This window comes from Melitaea cinxia, chromosome 16 (genome assembly GCF_905220565.1).
Source record: "Melitaea cinxia chromosome 16, ilMelCinx1.1, whole genome shotgun sequence".
NCBI lineage: Eukaryota > Metazoa > Arthropoda > Insecta > Lepidoptera > Nymphalidae > Melitaea > Melitaea cinxia.
The window spans coordinates 16,363,043-16,385,983 of NC_059409.1; the positions used below are offsets into that span (position 1 = coordinate 16,363,043).

The 22,941-nt window shown below is 36.2% G+C and overlaps 1 protein-coding gene across 1 annotated transcript; it reads left to right on the forward strand.

Moving 5' to 3' along the window:
- Positions 1-168: 168 nt before the first annotated feature.
- Positions 169-10,531, forward strand: LOC123660991. The gene is made up of 13 exons (XM_045596007.1): positions 169-295; positions 1,250-1,451; positions 1,584-1,782; positions 1,910-2,056; positions 2,310-2,517; positions 3,117-3,258; positions 3,543-3,654; positions 5,128-5,215; positions 5,840-6,259; positions 7,357-7,484; positions 7,861-7,969; positions 9,689-9,823; positions 10,269-10,531. The coding sequence occupies exons 1-13, from the start codon at positions 169-171 to the stop codon at positions 10,529-10,531; spliced, it is 2,280 nt and encodes a 759-aa protein (XP_045451963.1).
- Positions 10,532-22,941: the final 12,410 nt, after the last annotated feature.

Here is a 22,941-nt window from a genome sequence, read left to right on the forward strand (position 1 = left end):
TCCGGCTTTGTACTTGTGTATTGTGTGTATTTCTGGTCTCCTGACACAGGAAAAAATCCTACTGGCAGCCATTGAGTATAAACCGTTTATTTATTTATCTAGGTACTGTTATATCTAATTTATGTTTTCAATACGCGTAAATCTGTCCTAATTGCAGGTTAATAAATTATGACAACCCTGCAGTCGCCGCCCCCAAAAACCTGGGCCAGCCTGTTTAAAAATAATACGGCTGGTCCTTCAAAGGATAATTTGTTGCCGACTGAAGGGCTTGATTCCAGCTCGCACAAAGTTGGAGGTGATTACTGATTATGTTTTATTTTAGTCAATATCGAGAATACAAATTAGCAAGTAAACTATATTATTATTATTGTGTTTGCTCGCAAACGAAATTATTTTTCGTCTACCAACGTTATATTACTTGTCGATATAATTGAAGTCGGTTTTCTTCGTTTGTCTGCAAAGACAATTATTTAACTACTATATATTTAACAGACTTCAAAAAAAGGAGTAGGTTACTCAATTCGACCGTATATATATATTTTTTTTATGTATGTTTGGGGATAACTCCGTTGCTTATGAACCGATTTTGATAATCCTTTTTTGTTGGAAAGGAGCTATCTCTAGTTTGGTACCATGATAAGGAAACCAGGATTTGATGATGGGATCCCAGAGAAATCGATGAAAACTCTCGAAAATCCGCATAACTTTTTACTGGGTGTACTAATTTTGATAATTTTTAATTTAACCGAAAGCTGATGTTTATCATGTGGTCACACTAAACTTTTCGTGCAATCATTGATAATGCGTATTTACTTGACTATTTATTCATCTACCTACGTTGTATTACTTGTCGATATAATTAAGGTCGGTTTTTTTTTTCGTTTGCCTGCAAACACAATTATGTTTCTGAATACTCTCATACGACCAGTTTGAATTCGTAGGTATGACATTAAATTTTTATGAGTATTAAATTTTTAATTTAATGTAGCCTCATTATAAACTTATCTTACATTATAGACTTGATTATATTTTACATCATATCTAAAGGTGTACATAATTATATATATATATATATATATATAACGTAACGATATATATATATATATATATATATATATATATATATATATATATATATATATATATATATCGTTATATATATATATATATATATATATCGTTACGTATAGATGCATACATCACAAATCTTTTTACTACAAACCAAAACTTTGTCCGCTTTCTTTTCCAGCAATACTGGCGAGATATGAAACGGAAAATCGTCCTGTTTCGCTCTTGCCTCGCGGTATCATCAATCTCGGGAACTACTGCTACGTCAATGCTATCCTGCAAGCATTGATCGCTTGCCCGCTGTTTTATAGCTTGATGGTAGCGCTACGGGTATCGCAGCAAACGCGTCGATTAAATTCGAGCACACCCGTACTCGATGCGCTGTAAGTACCCGGCTATTGTTTTTATGATGCTTCCACCAGAGCGTCTCGCTTGCGATTGTTTTATAGTTTTCTCACTTTATTATATTTTTTATTATAGAAAAAAATTAATATTTTCCCCCGTTTAACTTTCAGCGTACAATTCTGCTCCGAGTACGATACGGTGGCGAGCAACAGGCGGGCGGCCGTCATCGGGCCGCCGCTGGACGGATCTGCGGGAGTCCGCGTACTGAGGGCCCTGCGGCAGTTCTCCGGATCACAGGGAGGCAGACAGGAGGATGCGGAAGAGTTCCTAAGTTGCCTCCTCAATTCGCTCCATGATGAGATGCTCGGGGTGAGAAGCGTTGAAAATTCACATACTTAACTTTCTTTGACTATTTGTTGGGTAACAATTAGTTGTGAATATATTCCCTAGGTTTTGTAGTAGGTACACTGAGTGAGTGTTCGTCTTATGACTGCAGGCGATGCGACTGAGCGAGCCCGCAGAACCCGCCCGCACGCCGCTGGCGGACATCTTCCGCGGGCGCACGCGCTCGCGCCTCCACCGGCCGCACCGCCGCGCCGCGGACACCACGCAGCCGTTCTTCACGCTGCAGCTCGACGTCCAGGCGAGTGTCTGCGAGCCTCCCGAGCCGATGTCGTTTCACGATATTTACATGTTCATCGGTAACAGTAGCCTATAGCCTTCCGCGGTGAATGGATTCGAATTAAGTAGTAGTTCCTGAGATTAGCTCGTTTAAACAAACAAACAAAGACGCCTTTCAGCTTTATAATATTAAGAACTATAAATTTCTATAAGTGTGCTCGTAATATAAAACAAGCGTTTGAAGTAAAATTAAAGTGTTATTTTGTTTCCAACAGCGCTCCGACTCGGTCGAGAGCGCGCTTGACCTTTTAGTCGCCAAGGAGCACATCGAAGGCGTGCCTGGTGCCTGGCAACGCCTTTCTATGGAGCACTTACCTGCGGTACTGGTGCTCCATCTGAAGTGCTTCAAGCTTGGCGCAAGAGGTCAAGCACATAAGACAGTCAAAAAAATCGATTTCCCCGTCGACCTGACTGTCAATCGACGTATGTATATCTACCTAAGTCTCGGTATCCTTTACTATTAGTAAAAATTTTTTTTATTGGTTCTGGTAAATTGAATATACCGGCCTACTGCTTAGAACTCTCTTCGCTTCAGCTTGTAATATCCCAATACTGGGCATAGGCCTCTTTCCCCATGTTGGAGAAGGATCGGAGCTTAATCCACCACGCTGCTCCAATGCGGGTTGGCGGATATATTCCCTACTATGAGTAACGATCGTTATCAGGTGTACATGATAACAACCGGGACCGACGGCTTAACGTGCTCTCCGAGACAACACAAATACAAATAATTGTTATGTGCAGGGATCGAACCCGCAACCACCAGCGCTACAGGTACAATCCATGGCTATGACCGTTGCGCCAACGCGGCGTCTCTCGAACTCTCTTAGCTTGCTTAACTTGTAACTTAAGAGCCTCGATCTGAAAGACTTTGAGTGGCTTAAACTTAAATTCGACAAGAATTTATTCAAACAAATTGATACACTGTAGAATACTGCAACTGGCTCATTATGTCATGGTGTATATCAGGTACACATGCCTGTCTCATACACAAAATCTAAAATTATATTTTACAATAACAGGAATGGTCTCATCAACATCCACGTACGCCGAGCAACGCCAACGCCAGTACAAACTGCTGGCTGTTGTTCTTCACGCCGGGACAGAAGCAGCCAAAGGGCACTACGTCACAGATGCCTTTCACGGCCGAGCTGGGTGGCTGAGGTGAGATAAATACTTTTTAATGAATCCCAATCAAACTTTAGATATTTAAAGAGGCAACGTTTACTGCTTCATAATACTAGGATAACACTTTTAATAAAAGATACAATGAAGTAATAAAAAATATGTTCCATTTTTCATTTAGGAATGTGTACAATTGTAATCACATTAGGCGTACCTATCTCTGTGGATGATCTCGACTTAGAAAACTAATCCAAATTTATAGTCCTTAAGTGAGTTGTAGAAACTTTACTAATTGTTAATTTATAAAATATCTCCCATTTCAGGTTCGATGACTCAGCCGTAACAAGGGTGACACTCGCTCAAGTCCTGAGCCCTCAAACACCACGGGTGCCATATCTTCTAATTTACAGGCGCCAGGACACGCTTGTGCCACCCGTAGGTTAGGCTGAGCACCCTAAGAGCTCAGACACCCTGTGCTCTTATGGATTGTCGATGCTCCCCAGCGGCAGGCTCTGTGACGGTGGGCGCTATATCCTGTCCTCAATCGCTGGGTTGGAGCGCTCAAGGTGCCCGTGAGTGCTCTTTAGGCGAAGACGGCGTGTACAGGTAGGTCATACGACGGGGCGTCACGGTTGCATGCGATAGCGATCCCGCGGCGCCCCACTATGACTATAAGGCACCGCTGGGTTTTAGTGGGTAGTCCGTTCGCGTTATGTCCTTGCCGGGAGTCCCACACTCCCGTTGCCTTCGGGCTGCGGGGCTAGTGCGTAAATGCATTTCCCAGCGTTAAAAAAAAAAAAAAAAAAAAAAAAAAAACGGTGGTAAGACTTTAGTTTCAAACATACGTTGATATACTTTGTTAACAAAAGAAATAATTTAAAAATAAAAAAACCTTTTTTAAAAACAAACTTTTATTTTAATGCGCAAAATGAAATAAATAAATTTTACTTTAATACTTTTACTATCATCTACTTATAAAGTCATTACATAATTTATATGACAGAAGAGCTTGTCCCGAGATTTGAGGACTCGTATTTCCTTAGTTTGAAAATTTAATAGTTACGATCAATCACATCAAGTTATTTAATTTACTTGTTTGTCTGGACCAGTACCAAAATCTCGCGACAAGTTTTTATATTATTATGTTATTATTTTTATATAGATCTCTGTGCAGATGATATGAAAATCTATAAAAATATATGGTAAAACCGGGAGAGATGCCGCAGTGGGATAGATGCCTCATGTTCTAACAACCTAACATACCGAACTCACAAATAAAAATTAATCGCATAAGTAGGAGTCGAAGTCACCCCGTACCTCAGATATCCACAGATATTCGTGTGGCAAGGAAGCGTTTGGCTCGTGTGTGTAATTGTCTCCGTGGCGAAATTTACAAACACGTCAAAGTTTTAAAGGTTAGTATTTAAGGTTGTATAATTTTTATAAATAGTAATTAATTCCGTTATATTTTATATTCCGTTATATTTTAATTACTTACTAAGGACTTATCCTTAAATTAGAAAAATACAACAAGAATAAGTATAGATTATTCATTATAAAAATTTTAAATTTATGTTTGCATTTCACACGAATTTTTTTTTAACTTTAAATTTTTCTTCTCTTTTTTTATTTGTAATCACTAGGGCTACCTCATGTCAAACAACAACTTTGCAGCCTTTCAAATACAATAGTTATATTCACATAAATTTTAAGCAACTTTACATGATCACTTGCTTACTATTATGAAGTTTGTCTAAAACTTTCATCAAAATTGTTCTAGCATTGCATTACATATTTTGGTTCTATTATTTAAAAACTATATCTAACCCTTAAATGAATTGACAAAATCTTATGTGAAGCATATAAGATGAATATTATTATTTATTATTATTCTCTTATTAATTGCAGTGTCTCAAATTGAAGAAACCCCAAAAATTGTTGTCAGGAAGCGAAAATGCACCTTTTAGACGCCTGCCAAACAAGCTTTACATAAAAAGTTAGTCCAATTGGCCAATAAGTTGAATAAATGCCAGAATAAAAATAAAAAACAGGGCGCAAAACTAAAGAATTTGTTGAAAATTTCTAACAACCCGCAATATTTAAAATCATTAGATAATTTATCTAGCCCTGCTAAAATTTTAACTATGATGCAGTTCCGAGTGCTGTGTGGCTACGGCACTAAAGAATTTAGCCACCCCCTCTCTTCCCGTGGGTGTCGTAAGAGGCGACTAAGGGATAACACAGTTCCGCTACCACCTTGGAATTTAAAAAGCCGACCGGTGGCGGGATAGCCATCCAACTGCTGGCTTTGAAATACACAGGCCGAAGACGGGCAGCAGCGTCTTCGGTGCGACAAAGCCAGTACTGCGGTCACCAACCCGCCTGCCCAGCGTGGTGACTATGGGCAAAACACATGAGTTCACGTTATTTTTGACGTAAACTTGTGGAGGCCTATGTCCAGCAGTGGACTGTATAGGCTGTAATAATGAAGTTCCGAGAGGCAAAAAAAGGGGGAAAGGTCGCCGATTTTCAATTAAAGAAAAATTGCTGGCTTTGTCCATTATGAAACAAAGCCCAAAAAGCTACAGATTTTTGCGAAAAATATTCATATTGCCTGCAGCGCAAACTCTTTTAAAATTAATAAATCAAGCAGACATGAAACCTGGACTAAATGAAAATATTAAAAAGCAAATTCTAAAAGCTACTGAAAAAATGACAGTGAAAGAACGGCTTTGCGTCATATTATTTGATGAAATGTCCCTCAAAGCTAATATAACATATAACGAAAGGAAAGATAGAGTCATTGGCTTTGTCTCAAATGGTGACAAAACAGTAGCAGAATTTGCTGACCATGCGCAGGTATTCATGGTCCGTGGGATATTAAAAAATTACAAGCAGCCAGTGTGTTACACATTTTCACAATCTGCAACAAAAGGACCAGAACTGGCCAAACAGCTGAAAGCAGTGATCAGTCAGATGCAAGATGCTGGCTTGATTGTTGTGGCGACAGTGTGCGACCAAGGCACCAACAATGTTCACTGTATAAAATTACTTCTCCAAGAAACTCACACTGCTCTTTTAAGGAAGGGCCAAGAACCCAGAGGAAATTTATTTGAAATTAATGGTCATGAAATAGTGCCTATCTCTATGACCACCACATCTCATAAAAGGCATTCGCAATAATCTACTCAATAAAGATTTGAAATATATTGAAAACGGAAAGGAAAAAATTGCCAAATGGGAAGATATTACATATCTCCATACGGAAAACCTGGGATATAGAGGGATTAGATTGGTTCCCAAATTAACTGACAACCATGTCATACCAAATAAAATTAACAAAATGAAAGTTAAATTTGCCACACAGATATTTAGCCAGACAGTGGGTATGAATATGGGATACCTTGCAGTTAATAAAATAGTTTCTACTCAATTACTAACAGTAAAGTGTTTATAGTGAAATTGTTTGTGAAGTCCCATGTCACAGATACTGTGGTATTTTACTTTGCAAAAGTAAAATATTAATAATTAATATTGTTTTCACATTACATGCTCGAAAAAGTATTGTTTCTCTTTCCATATTATAACATTTGTGATTTATCCTCTACAGAAATAAAGAAAACTAAAACATAGAATGATGCGCGGTTTTTATATTTAAAACTATTCTATTTAATGAAAAACACACTATAGGGACTTTCTATAATTCAGTGTGCAATTTTTATAAGTTATAAATTTTTAATCCCCCGAAGAAAAAAAGATTACAAGGGATTTTATAATTAGTATATATGACCACTAGTTGTGTGTGTCTGTCTGTGGAACCGTAGGTCTTAAACGGGTGAACGGGTGTTTTGGATGCGGTTTTTGTATTTGAAAGCACATTTCTTGGTGATGGATATTAAATATGTTTGTTCAATCGCTTCAGCCCTTTCAAGGTTATTGGCGCTTTAGCTAACTTCACTAATATATATTTTTTACATGTGAATTTGATTCTTGTTTTAAAAAAAACTGAATTAAATATTTGGCTACATTAAATTATTTTAGTTCCTGAAATCATAAAAAACAAGAAAAATGAATATATTTTTTCTAATGTATGGAAAAATTGTTATTAGTCTAATGCCCAATTATTTATTATTACAGATAAGGGTGAACTCCCACCTCAGTGCAAAGATACTGCTGATATCTTGATATTATTTGACAAGCTTTTTGACTCTCTAAACGAAAGTTTCGACAAAAGAAATAAGCATGGAAAGCCTCTACTTGGACCCGTTACGCCAAAATCCCCACACCACCAATTGTGGAATGAATCAAAAAAATGCTTAAAAATATGAAATTTGTTAATTGTAACACAGGACAAATAGAGCATACACAGACCCTTAATAACTGGGTGTGGACATTAGACGGAATAGAAATATTATTAAAAAATCTCAAAGAAAAATATGATGTCTCATCTGTTTGGTTGCGGCATCTCAATCAAGACCCCATTGAAAACTTTTTTGGTGCTATAAGAAGCCAGGGATGCCGCAACACAAATCCAACACCAGACAGATTTGAGTCGGCATTCACAACATTACTGGTGAACAATCTCTAGTGTCCCCTGCCCCTGGGGCAAACTGTGAGAAAGACAATTGTGAAGGTTTACAGGAATTAATTGTAACAAGTGACTGCAAAGCGTTACCAGCTTGTGAAATTGAAAATATACCTGACATAGCAATTACACCCCTTGAAAACAAAAGTGATCCCAGACAAATAGGTGGGTTACAATATGTCAGTGGATATTTTGTAAAACATACAAAAAAGAATGTGTTTAAGGGTGTAAGCAATGTAAAAAAGATTTATTAAATAAAAATCAAGCAGAATATATAAAATACAGGGAATATTCTGGTAAGCAGTAGCTTTGTAGTCCAAGTGACGCATTCCTGTGTTGCATATCTAGCCTGCAAGATATCAATATTGCAATATTAAAAACAAATTTAGATAAAAATTACCTGAAGGAACTAATAAAGACGATTATATTTAGTTCCATTGATTTTGAATACTTAAGTTGCAATAGGCACAAAGAAAAAATTATCAATTATTTGATAAATTTATCTTGCAGGTTTTTCATTTATAATTACTGTAACTACTAACAAACGGGAATGTGATGATTATGACGATAACTTTAAAGTTAAGGCAAAAAAGTATTTCCACAAATGTTGTAAACGAAAAAATAAATAATTAAAATCAATTATCTACTTCGCGTCTTATTTGTTGCTTCCTAATACTCTCTTTAATTTAACTCTTCTTTAATTTATAATTTCAATATTTTTATAAAATGGAAAAAGAGAAATAATTGTGTTTGCTCGCAAACGAAAAAAAACCGACTTCAATTACATCGAAGAGTAATACAACGTAGATCGACGAAAAAATTGTCCAGTAACTACGCGTTATCAAAGATTACTCAAGAAGTAGTTATCAGATCTCGATAAAATTTATATGTGACCACATGATAAACATCAGCTTTCGATTAAATTAAAAATTATCAAAATCGATACACCCAGTAAAAAGTTATTGCGGATTTTCAAGAGTTTCCCTCGATTCCTCTGGGATCCCATCATCAGATCCTGGTTTCCTTATCATGGTACTAAACCAAAGATATCTCCTTTCCAACGAAAAAAGAATTATCAAAATCGGTACATCCAGTAGAAAGTTATGCGGTATAATATAACGTAGGTCGACGAAAAAAGCGTCAAGTAAAAACGCATTATTAGACATAACTCGAAAAGTAGTTGTTAGATCTCAAATAAATTTAAATGGGACCAATTGGCACACACCACCTTTCGATTAAAATAAAATTTGTCGAAATCGGTCCGCCCGGTCAAAAGTTCTGATGTAACATACATAAAAAAAAAAAAAAAAAAAAAAAAAATACAGTCGAATTGAGAACCTCCTCCTTTTTTGGAAGTCGGTTAATAATTCAAAGTTAATATACAAATGGAGTCTTATACTGAATGAGTATAAGAATCCATTAGCATATATTTTAAATCGAATTATATTTCTTTTTACATTCTATAAAATTTATAGAAATTATAAATTAAAGACAGAGTTTATTTACTAGTTTTCTTTATAAGGTATTATTAGTAGAGTATCATTAAATACCTATAACTATATATATACAGGGTGTCCCAAAAAGTAGTGATAAGCGGAATTCCAGAGATAGGGCACCCCTTGGGGTATCCGAATCACCCCTATGTATGTTCAGCGATTTTGCATAGTTTTCGAGTTATGAATTTTTTTATATATTTTTGAGAATTTTCCACCTGAATAACTTTAAAAATTTCTAAAAAAAAAATTGAAGACTTTTTAGAATTTTTGTTTTTGTATCTAAATAGTCATGAGCTGTAGCTTAGCTGACGTAAAACTAAAAAGAAAAGATTTAGTCACGGCTTTTCGACTTCAATCCGGCCCTTGAATAGCTTTGCAAAACTTGTAGGGAAAGAACAGTCTGCAAAATGTGCCGAGTGCGACCATATTGAAGATGTTTATCACATACTCATGGAATCTGTGCGGGTCGAACCGGAAAGGCAGACCTTTATTACTGTTAACGATATTAATCTAATTGATATAGGTATAGTTAATGTAATATTAAGTCAACCACTATCGTCAGAAGCAAAAATTCTATATTATATTTATAACTTAACATATAAGCGAAGGTAGTTTTAAGGTGTTTCTATGAGGGTGTCATCTTCAACACTTGAACAAACCCTCTTTAAATATTAAAGAAAATAATAATAATAATAATAAAGTGTATGCAGAAATAGACTATTTCTCAGTTCCATTGGGATTGGTCAAGAAAAGAATTAAGGGTCTCCCTAATTGTTAGTGTTCAATTATATCATTATTAACAAACAACATAATTATTGATGTTTTTTTTTTTGCTTTGTAATTGTCTAACTAAATTGTTTTTATTTTGTTTTTTAATTAATAATTGATAATAATTATATATTTGATAATAATATAATTGACTTTAACTGATTAATGTTTGTAATGTTCTTGTAATGTTTTTCTTGTAGTGTTACTTTGCGTCAAGCTAGTAAGACTTGTCGAAACCGTATTGGAGCACTCCAAATCTGTGGTGGCCATCCAAAACGAAATGCCTTTTGACATACATTCCGGAGTTAAGCAGAGAGATGCAATCACGTCCGTCGTATTTGACCTTGCCATTGAAGCTGTTATTCAAAAACTGAACATCAGGGAACTAATCGACAACAATACGTCACAAGTAGCCGCATACACTGACGATAGAACATATCAAGCAGGTCTCAAAACAGCATGATGAATCGTTGCTCGAACCTCGAAGCCAAGTCTGCAAAGTATGGATTGCAGATAAATGCATCCAAAACAACATATCTAGCAACTAGTAGACTGACAGAACCAGCAAATCACATCAAGGTTGGCGATAGTGATATTGAAGAGGTGGAGAGCTTCAAGTGTTTGGGATCAATGCTGACTGGCCAGAGTGGGACTGAAGATGAGATAAAGGCAAGGATTGTTGGCGGTAATAAGTGATTCTATGCGTGAAGCAAAATCTTTTCCTCGAAATTGCTTAGCTTATATTAATCAAAACTGACTATTTACCGCACCATTATCAGGCCTGTAGTCAAGTACGCCTGCGAAACGTGGACGCTAACGGAGAGAGACTAGCGAAGATTGGCAATGCTTAAAAGGAGGCAACAATCACTAGTGGATTTGTGTAAAAAACTTTTTAATAAATAAAAATTATTATTACAAAAAAATTATATGTATACTAATAATTTTACTGCAACTTCCTTGATACATTAAAAAAGACAATGCATGCACATGTGAATGTTGTGTCTAAATCTAAGATTTACAAATATATTTAAAAATATTATTAATATATAAATAACTATTTTTATCATATTGTAGATTTATCGTTCATTGTAAAACACGTTATATTCAATTATAATGCGTTTTCTACATACAGAATAAATTGTCAATTATCATATTTTTCTCTCTGTAAATTTTTTTGATCAATGTTATTGTACACACATATCTCATACTCGTATTATTAGTTATAATATATTTTCGTATTTAAAAATAATAATAATAATACAGCGTGGTTAGACGAAACAATCGTCAAGTAAATACCCGTTATTAAAGATGTTAAATCTCAATCAAACTTAAATAAGGACCACATGATTTCACTCGCCCGCCCCGGGGAGGGCACTTAGGCGCTTTCTTCTCTCTGTAAATTTTGTTGATCAATGTTATTGTACACACGTGTCTAATATTATTAGTTATAATATATTTTCGTATTTAAAAATAGTAATAATAATACAGCGTGGTTAGACGAAACAATCGTCAAGTAAATACCCGTTATTAAAGATGTTAAATCTCAATCAAACTTAAATAAGGACCACATGATTTCACTCGCCCGCCCCGGGGAGGGCACTTAGGCGCTTTCCCTAGTGCTACCCCGGTCTTTGCTGACTTACGTTGGCGCTGTCCGGGCGGTGCGGGGCAGCCTAAGCGTCAGGCGGTCGATTCCGGGGGGCTTTCGGCCAACTATCAATCTGGCCCGGGTTGGTGCGCGCGGTGCCGCCGCGCGCCACACACAAGGGGAGGATCCGTAAGGGCAACGCCACCGGGGTTTGAAGAATCTGTATTCCTGCGATGCGGCAATGGCGAGGGAGCGCGCACACGTGGAGATTTTTATTCAGTAGGAGTCTGACTCCCCACCGGTGCCCCTCATGTCGGAGGGTGCCCATGAGGATTTTCCTCACGTTAAACCAAAAAAAGGACCACATGATAAGCACCATCTAGCAATAAAAAAAAGAATCATCGAAATCGGTCCACCCAGTAAAAAGTTGAGGTAGCACACGTAAAAAAATTCAGTCGAATTGAGAACTTCCTTCTTTTTTCGAAGTCGGCTAAAGATACTAATTATTCGGTACTAATTATCGGTCGACATAAATTTTATTTCGCTGTGTGGCAGTAAAGAATATAGCCACATGATGATGAAATATTATTGCTTATTTTTTTAGAGTTAATTTTTTGTGTCACCTGATAGCGATGGTTACTCATAGTAGGGAATATATCCACCAACCCTCGTTGGAGTAGCGTGGTGGATTAAGTTCTGATTCTTTTCCTACATGGGAAAGAGAACTATGCCCAGCAGTGGGACGAAGGCAGAAGCGTATACGGCAACGATTTTGGTTGAAGATCTTTATTAGATTTTCGCGACTCTACTTACTTTATAATCTTTTAAAATGTAAGTAGAACTTGTTACATTTTTATAATTCCAACGTTTCTTGATTAAAGTGTTTGTGTTGTTAGTGTTTTAAATTATGTATTGTGGTTCATTTATGCTTCATGATTTTATTGTCATTATCTATTATTATACGTATGTTTTTAATTATGAATGAATATTGCTTAGTAAACTGATATTTTGATTATTAATTAAGGTCCTTCCTTATTATTGTTTCAATGTTGGCTGATAAATTTTAATGATAGTTTTAATGATGCGTGTTCAATAATTAAACAGCAGAATTTTGTATATTTGTTATTGGTTATTTGATTGAATATGAATTAGTTGTACATAACTTTATTTCTATGTTGTACGTCTGTTTTCTTTTCTCGATATGTGTGTAATACATTATTGTATGCATGTTGGTGTATAATTATTATCAGTAAATGTTTTCGCAACCCCTTCTGTTGTCAATCGTTCACCTCTGCAGCAATACTTGTAGGCGGCTCGTGCCCATGTTGATATTAAGGAGATTCACGCGGGAATTTATGTGAATTGTATGACGTGTGATCTTCGCCTGAGGTCTCTCCTTGACACTACAGTATGAAACTGTATGAGACTGTAAAGAACTGTACTCGCCTGTAGTGACTCTCCTTCTAATTATAAGCCGAAATGCTTTCAATGGAATGTGTGAATTGCTGAAAATAATTATAGCCGCATGTTTTATTTTATTTTATTTTATTTATTTTGGAAACAAACAATTATTAAAACACTATTCAATGAAAATAATACAAAAATAAGACCAATCAGACAAGATGTTATTCTGGGCTTCTATATACATTAGAATATATTGGAAGAGGGGCATAACTTGAGCAATGGATCATCTGTCACTAATCACATCTCTTCTCTCTGTCATTTGTACGCAGATGATCTTCAAATCTACTCACAATCTCATCTCAGTGAAATCTCGCAATGTATAAATTTGTTGAATAAAGATCTTACTATCTTATCTATTCAACGATGGAGTAAGTCTTATGGTTTAAAAGTTAATCCTACATAAACGCAGGTTATTGTCGTCGGCAGTCAGAAGTTGATTTCCCGTATCAACTGGGCGCAATTACCGCCATTAATAATTGATGGGGTTTGTTTACCGATAAGTGATAAGGTTAAAAATTTGGGAGTTACTTTTGATAAATATCTTTCTTGGATTCCTCATAATAATGAAGTGAGTAGGATTGTTTGCCTCGATGAAATTGCTAAAAAGGCTACGTAACTTTCTCCCTATTGCCACTAAAATAAAGATAGCGCAATCTCTTCTACTTCCCATTCTTGATTACGCCGATACGTGCTTTGTTAATCTAAATGAGGAACAAGTAAATAAACTTGAGCGACTACAAAACCTCTGTATTCGGCTTATATTTGGACTTCGCAAATATGAACACGTTTCTGAATTTCAAAAAAAACTCAAGTGGCTTCCTATATACTTCGCAGGAATACTCACATATTGACTCTTCTTTATACTATCCTCTTCAATCCTTCTGCTCCGCACTATTTAAAAAATCGATTTGAGTTTCTCAGTAACTCTCACGAACGGCCACTCCGTTCGAAAGAAAGCTGGATATTGAAGATCCCTCCACATTCTACATCCTTTTATTCTAAATCTTTTACTGTGGAAGCTTGTCGTCTTTGGAACTCATTGCCACTGTCTATAAAGAATGCTCAAACATTAGAGACATTTAAAAAAACTCACAAAAGAAATGTATTTATCGTCTTAATGTATGTCAAGCAATTTTATTTCAATAAGTACTTTATGCTATGATGTTCTGTCTGTCATTTAAAATTTATCAGGTTTTTTTTTTTTTTACTATTATTGATATATATGTATATGTATATATCTGAATGTATGTATATGTAAGTAAGTATTATGTATATGTAAGTAAATGTATTTGGTGTACATGTACGTTTGTGACTATAATATGTTCATATGTATGTTACATAAAATTTTTGCGCCCCATCCCACACTTCTTATTTAGTCCTCTGCCCAAAGGTTGCCTGGAAGAGATCGCTGTATTAGCGATAAGGCCGCCTGTTGCAGCTGATGCAAATTTTATTTTTATATTTCATTTGTTATGCTGTTAAAACCTTGTATTAGTGTGCGAAAGTGTAAATAAATAAATAAATAAATAAATAAATGGATGATGAGTCAAGTGATTTTGCGAAGTTGTAGATCAGCCACTCTACCTAGTGGCCATTGAAGTGGTACACAATTATGATCTTTAATTATCACCATTGAACCTACTGATAACGGTTTCGATTCTTTGGTCCACTTGGCGCGGTCGGTTAATTAATTAAGATACTCATGTTTCCATCTAGACCAGAAATTTTGATGAATAGCTTATAACAGCAGTCACCTATGAAGCCGGTGGAGTTTATTATTAGTGAGATCCTCATCGGGAACAGCATCGGCAGTTAACGGTTCTAAGGTGAGAAAATGTCTGGGCGTAAGCACAGTCAGATCGATAGGATCAGAATATCTAGGGGATATAACGAACGCGAATTCAGAACTGACTCGATTTGAACGAAGAGTGTAGTCGGTTCTTCAAAAGTGAGCAATTGGTCGCCTACAATTCGATATAAGTGTGATTTTGCGGTTTTAATCTGGATTTCCCAAACGCCACCGAAGTGAGATGCCGAGGGCGGGTTAAATTTGAAATCGATTTTCGCAGCAATGGCTTATTTTCTCAGAAAGGGCCTCTTTCCATAAGAGCGGGCAGTTGATTTCTAGCACCAACGTAGTTAGTGCCACAATCAGCATGAATCCCGTTACACCGATCGCGTCTTCGAATAAAACGGCATAGTACAGCAATAAATCCTTATGTAGATAACGTGTCTACGTTCGTTGTCTACCTCGAGATGCACAGCCTTCGTGGCGAGACAGACAAACAAGTCCAAATATGCCTTATCAATTTTTGCTCCACGATGAGAACCGAGCTTAATACGAAAGGGTCCGCCGAAATCTACACCTGCTACTAAGAAAAGTTTTATTTGGTAAATGCGACAGGATGGAAGGTCACACATAAAAGGCTGTAACGGTTTTGGATTTGTTCGATGACATTGAATACATTTCGCGTATGGCAGAAGTTACGATGAGCGAAGTCTATAATTAAAATGGTTAGTGGATGGTCAGGTGATAACAATGCAGGGTGCTTATGTTCATATTCAAGCCCTGATCGCGATATTCTACCTCCAACACGAATAATACCGCAATCGTCCAAAAAAAGGGGGTAAGTTTTTAAAATTGTTTTTTTTTTTGTTCCATGGACATTGGACTGTCAGTGTTGTACAAAACTGCAAAAATTATTTTCGAGTAAAGTTAGGTGAAGTCAAGTTTTTTTTTTTAATTGTTTAAGAATCGGTCGCTTAGCTTTTATATTTAAAAATTCTCGAGAGAATGAAATTTGTTGGACGTGTTTGACGATCTGCATGAGCGCATTATGTCGCTTGACGTTAGTGATATAAAGGTTAGAATTAGTGCGATTAGAAAGTTTTACATTTCTTATAAAGCGATTTATGTATGCCAGAACGTTCAACAATTTTTGTAAAGTTGAGAATTTAGACACTAACATTTGAAGTAGTACTTTGAATGACTACTAAATTACGTTGATCTGATTCGGTTAATTGCTTTTTAATTAAAAGAGCTGATGATAATTTGGATTCAGCTTTTACGACTGCCTCGTTAGATGGAGATAGACTTTCAAATAAATTTGGCCACGTAGTTCGACCCTTTGATAGTCATGATGGCCCCGCCCACCAAAGGGAATTGTGAGTGATTTCATCCGAAAACTGTCCTCTTGTACAAACATCGACTGGATTTTCTCCTGAGGACACATGTTGCCAGCATTCAGTTGGTATTATACCATGTATGTGGCTCACCCGATTTGCAACAAAAGTAACCCAGCGTAATGAATGAGACCTTAAACACGATAACACAACTGTAGAATCGGACCACATATAAGCTGCGCTCAAAGGGATTCGATCCCTATAAGTATCCTGTACGGAATTTAGTCGATACTCACGAAGTGGGTCGGCAGGGGAAAATCTCCAAAGAATATGATGATAGCGGTGTTCAGGTAAAATTAGGATTTTACGATACATGGCGCGAACATCAGCGATATATACGATTTCATGTTCTCTAAATCGCTATAGAATTTCCAAAAGATTTAGTTGTAATTTTGGACCGATAAGCAGTGAATCATTCAGAGATCGAGAACGGAGATCCTTAGCTGAAGCGTCAAAAACGACACGGAGACGAGTAGTTACGGAATCAGGACGCAAAATGCAATGAGGATGGATGAAGTATTTCTTTCTGCCCATTTCATCTATTGGAACGAGCGACATATGATTACTGTGATGATATTCTTCCATAAAGTCGGTGTATTGATCACGAAAAATTCTGCATTTGATTGCATTAAATTGAATCGAACCAAGACTATCGAATCCTGGATACGCCAAAGTTAGTGATTGGATATGTGACCACTCGATTGTTTTCAATTTGGTGATGGGTTGGTACCCGCAAATTGAATTAATGATATGCATATTTAAGTTAAATATAATTTTATCATTATGAGCGCTTTGCCAACGTACATTGAACAACGATTAAAGTTTGTGCTTCACGTATACCGCTTATGTGAGAAGAGGATGGAGGTATTTCCAGTTGCAAAACGATTTACTGCTGCTTTGATCATAGAGTTATATTGGCTTCCACTGTCAAACAAGGCTCGAAATGCTTACATAAATCCGGACGCATCCTTGACCTGCACAATCACAGTTGCTAGTAATAGTCCTGTTTACGGAGTTCTATAGCCTATTATTTCCTTTATATCCTTAGGCGCAATTGTCGATAATGTCCTTAATGACTTAAATAAGGTAGACCAACAACCATTAAGCAATATTAAAAAAGTTTGGATATACGACAATTATCTATTATACGATAATTATCCTTCTCCTACATGAGGAAAGATGCCTATGCCCAGTAGTGGGATATTACAGGCTGAAGCGCAAATGTGTTCGGAAAATCCTAGGATGAAATAGTCTCATCTTTACCAAAAGACAAATGGGTTACAGAGCTTGATTCAAGACTTCAATTTCAATTATACTAGGAATATGTTGAAATATTTGCTATTATTAATTAAAAACAAACATTATATCCTAGACTTATTTAATAATTTCATATGTCATTTGTAGTTATTATTGAAGCACTAAGTAGCAATACGAAAGAGGACTAATGACTAATAATCAATTAAATAATACAGAAAATTGCACTACCACTAATAACTTATCTACTTTAATTAATATTTCTTAATAAGTAGCATTTAAACAAGTCAGCGACCAATAATTAATTTAAATCAAACCAAAAAACTAAATACAGAAAATTGTATTACCGCCTTATAACTAAAAGTTATCAATAAGTAATATTAATAAATTAACTTCGGTCAGTAGTGCAGTGTCGCCTGCTCCGTTCTGTCGTTTCATCCAGTTGTCGCAGTGCTGAACATCTGCAGTCTCTGCCGCGAATCCTACAATTAAAATTACGCAACATTAAAAAAATAATAATTAACCCACTTAACATACTAAGCGTGAAATATTTATTAAAATACTAGCTGCCCGGACAGACTTCATTGTGTCAAAAGTTAAAAGATTTTTATTTGTATAGATTGTTTTTATTTTTTATTTTATTTTTTGTATTAAACCTACCGTGGGCCTCAAGAACATACAAAAAATAAATTAGTCGAATTGGTGGCTTAGCAACTTTCATTTTTATTTATCTAGAGATATGTAAATTCTCTCTTCAAACGCGCCATCTATAATCTAGAAATAAAAATACGGCGCCATCTACCGGACATACGCGAAACCGTAATCTATTAGGATATTATAGAACAAGCTGGTAACTACACACTAAAGTCGTATACTAAATATTTAATTTGCAATAACCAATATTGAGGTAAAAAAATACCCTATGTCCCGAGTCGGGCCAAATCACAGATGCTTACAAAATTTGATAAAAATTGGCTCAGTAGTTTCGGAGTTTATCGCTAACAAACACTGTGACACGAAATTTTTATATATATAGAAGATTAAATGTTCGTAATTAGTTCCTTGTACATATATATATATTAACAACTTCTAGCATTTACCGTAATCAGTGTGTCGCTGTCCCGCGCGTGTCGTCGGTTCAGCGCACGTGCAGGTGAGGTTCTTGTGCCGCTGCTACCAGAGCGTTTGTGCGTGACGCCTACGACGGTCATCTGGAATAAATTCATAAAAGGTTGCGTTAGAATAATTCCTTGTTTTCTTTTTTGTTTTATGGTAAAAAATTCATTTGTCATGGATAGTTAGGTATAGCTGTACGTGTAACACCATTTTCATCATCATCATTTCAGCCTATTGCAGTCCACTGCTGGACATAGGCCGTTGGACGTAGTCACCACGCTGGGCAGGCGGGCTGGTGACCGCAGGGCTGGCTTTGTCGCACCGAAGACTCTGCTGCCCGTCTTCGGCCTGTGTATTTCAAAGCCAGCAGTTGGATAGTTATCCCGCCATCGGTCGGCTTTTTAGGTTCTAAGGTGGTAGTTGAACTGTGTTATCCCTTAGTCGCCTCTTTCGACTTCCACGGTAAGAAAGGGGATGGCTATATTCTTACTGCCGTAACAGCGTAAAAGTAAAATAATAATAGTAACGTTCAAAGAAGTATTAACAAACACGATCTTGTCCCCAGAACAGTGACCTCTGCAAGACAATCTTCAGGGACAGAAAACGACGGTCGATTTTTGATACGATATTTAAAAAAAATGTTTAGAATTGCCTAATGTGTGGGTAACGCAAAAATAAAATCAAACAAATTATAAATTACAGTTAGGAAGTGTAGGTACTAATAATTGTAATGTGCATTGGTTTTTTTTAGCGCGATATTGCACATAAAGACACACGGACACACATATATATATATCATACTCATGTTGAAACTTAAGAATTTATATTTTAGTTAAACAAAAGCTCTAAAAATTTAATTAGGTGTAGTAATATGTGTGATATAAAAATTATATTCTAATTATAACAATTAAAAAATATTAAAAAACACAAAATGTTTTTCATTACTATGACCCATGTTTCTTGGAGACAATCGATGTATTAGGAGTAGAACTACCTAACATTTGGTTTTGGGTTTTTCGTTTACACGGTTTAAAGGGCATCTATCCTACTCACTATTTTCATGATGGGGCAACTATCCATATAGGTAGGCATCTATCCTCAAAAAAAGGGGTTCACGAAAAGCTAATTTCTGCTTAATCTGCATTGGGTAGGTTAAAAGAAAATAGTAATAATTCAACATAAAGGACCGAGCTAGCTACATTAATAAAAATTATCCGTATAAAAATCATATTTTTAAAATTCGGTGGCTATTTCAAAAAGTGAGGCATCTATCCCGGTTTTACCCTATATATATAAATAGCTGTGCCCGCGACTTCATCCGCGTGGAATTTAACAAAAAATTATTGTTCAGTTTGCAGTGATATAAAATAAATGAATTTCTTAAATAAAAGTAGCCTAACTTACTCCTTATTACATCAGCTATCTGCCAGTGAAAGTCCTGTCAAAATCGATCCAACAGTTTCAGAGATTAGCCGGAACAAACAGACAGACAGACAAAAATTGTGACAAATGTATTCTTGGTATATGTGCCGAGTATATCCATATTCATTTAGTAAAAAGCAGCTATTTTAATATTACAAACAGACACTCCAATCATATTTTTTGTATAGATAAAAGATAATAACAATAATAATTATATTTGCTCGCAAACGAAAAAAAAACAGACTTCAATTACAATACAACGTAGGTAGACGAAAAAATGTCACGCGTTATCAAAGATCCCTCAAAAAGTTGTAACCAGATCTCGATGAAATTTAGATGTGACGACATAATAAACATCAGCTTTCGATTAAATTAAAAATCATCTAAATCGGTACACCCAGTAAAAAGTTATGAGGTATATTACAACGTAGGTCGACGAAAAAATAGTCAGGTGAAAACGGATTATTAGATATAGCTCAAAAAATACTTGTTAGATTTGAAATAAATTTTAATTGGACCAAATGACACGCACCACCTTTTAATAAAAAATTTTTGTCAAATCGGTCCACCTAGTCAAATGTTTGAAGTAACATACATTTAAAAAAAATACAATCTAATTGAGAAACTCTTACTTTTTTGGAAGTCAGTTAAAAATTAATAAATTCAATCATGTAGCATAAATGAACCACACGTCGTAATAAAAAAATATTGGAATTATAAAAACATAACAAGGTGTACTTACATTTAAAAAGCTTATAAAATAAATATAGCTGGGAAAATGTAATCAGGACCTGCCACCTAAACCCTCGCCACATATCAGACGTTTGTTATGATTAAGAATCAAGTTAATATAGCTCATATTATTCCATCAATCACATATACAAATTCTAAACATTTTTGAATATCATATCAAAAATTGACCGCTCCAGCGGGGTTCGAACCCGCGTCTCCGACGTACCGTGTCGGCGCTCTAGCCAATTAAGCTATGGAACGATACACCCGCTCGAGCGAAATTTTCGATATGATAATTTTTAAATTACGGTTTAAGCGAACCGTGGCGCCGTCTATAGTGAGCTCTTTACAGAAACCCGTAACTATTCAAAGTTTCATATTACAATGAAAATATTTGACAGGAGACGACACCGTGCTATTTTTAATATCTAAGATTTTTATTTTTGTGTTACCCACATTAGGAATTCTAAACATTTTTGAATATCATATCAAAAATTGACCGCTCCAGCGGGGTTCGAACCCGCGTCTCCGACGTACCGTGTCGGCGCTCTAGCCAATTAAGCTATGGAACGATACACCCGCTCGAGCGAAATTTTCGATATGATAATTTTTAAATTACGGTTTAAGCGAACCGTGGCGCCGTCTATAGTGAGCTCTTTACAGAAACCCGTAACTATTCAAAGTTTCATATTACAATGAAAATCTTTGACAGGAGACGACACCGTGCTATTTTTAATATCTAAGATTTTTATTTTTGTGTTACCCACATTAGGAATTCTAAACATTTTTGAATATCATATCAAAAATTGACCGCTCCAGCGGGGTTCGAACCCGCGTCTCCGACGTACCGTGTCGGCGCTCTAGCCAATTAAGCTATGGAACAATACACCCGCTCGAGCGAAATTTTCGATATGATAATTTTTAAATTACGGTTTAAGCGAACCGTGGCGCCGTCTATAGTGAGCTCTTTACAGAAACCCGTAACTATTCAAAGTTTCATATTACAATGAAAATCTTTGACAGGAGACGACACCGTGCTATTTTTAATATCTAAGATTTTTATTTTTGTGTTACCCACATTAGGAATTCTAAACATTTTTGAATATCATATCAAAAATTGACCGCTCCGCTTTCGCTCGAGCGGGTGTATCGTTCCATAGCTTAATTGGCTAGAGCGCCGACACGGTACGTCGGAGACGCGGGTTCGAACCCCGCTGGAGCGGTCAATTTTTGATATGATATTCAAAAATGTTTAGAATTCCTAATGTGGGTAACACAAAAATAAAAATCTTAGATATTAAAAATAGCACGGTGTCGTCTCCTGTCAAAGATTTTCATTGTAATATGAAACTTTGAATAGTTACGGGTTTCTGTAAAGAGCTCACTATAGACGGCGCCACGGTTCGCTTAAACCGTAATTTAAAAATTATCATATCGAAAATTTCGCTCGAGCGGGTGTATCGTTCCATAGCTTAATTGGCTAGAGCGCCGACACGGTACGTCGGAGACGCGGGTTCGAACCCCGCTGGAGCGGTCAATTTTTGATATGATATTCAAAAATGTTTAGAATTCCTAATGTGGGTAACACAAAAATAAAAATCTTAGATATTAAAAATAGCACGGTGTCGTCTCCTGTCAAAGATTTTCATTGTAATATGAAACTTTGAATAGTTACGGGTTTCTGTAAAGAGCTCACTATAGACGGCGCCACGGTTCGCTTAAACCGTAATTTAAAAATTATCATATCGAAAATTTCGCTCGAGCGGGTGTATCGTTCCATAGCTTAATTGGCTAGAGCGCCGACACGGTACGTCGGAGACGCGGGTTCGAACCCCGCTGGAGCGGTCAATTTTTGATATGATATTCAAAAATGTTTAGAATTCCTAATGTGGGTAACACAAAAATAAAAATCTTAGATATTAAAAATAGCACGGTGTCGTCTCCTGTCAAAGATTTTCATTGTAATATGAAACTTTGAATAGTTACGGGTTTCTGTAAAGAGCTCACTATAGACGGCGCCACGGTTCGCTTAAACCGTAATTTAAAAATTATCATATCGAAAATTTCGCTCGAGCGGGTGTATCGTTCCATAGCTTAATTGGCTAGAGCGCCGA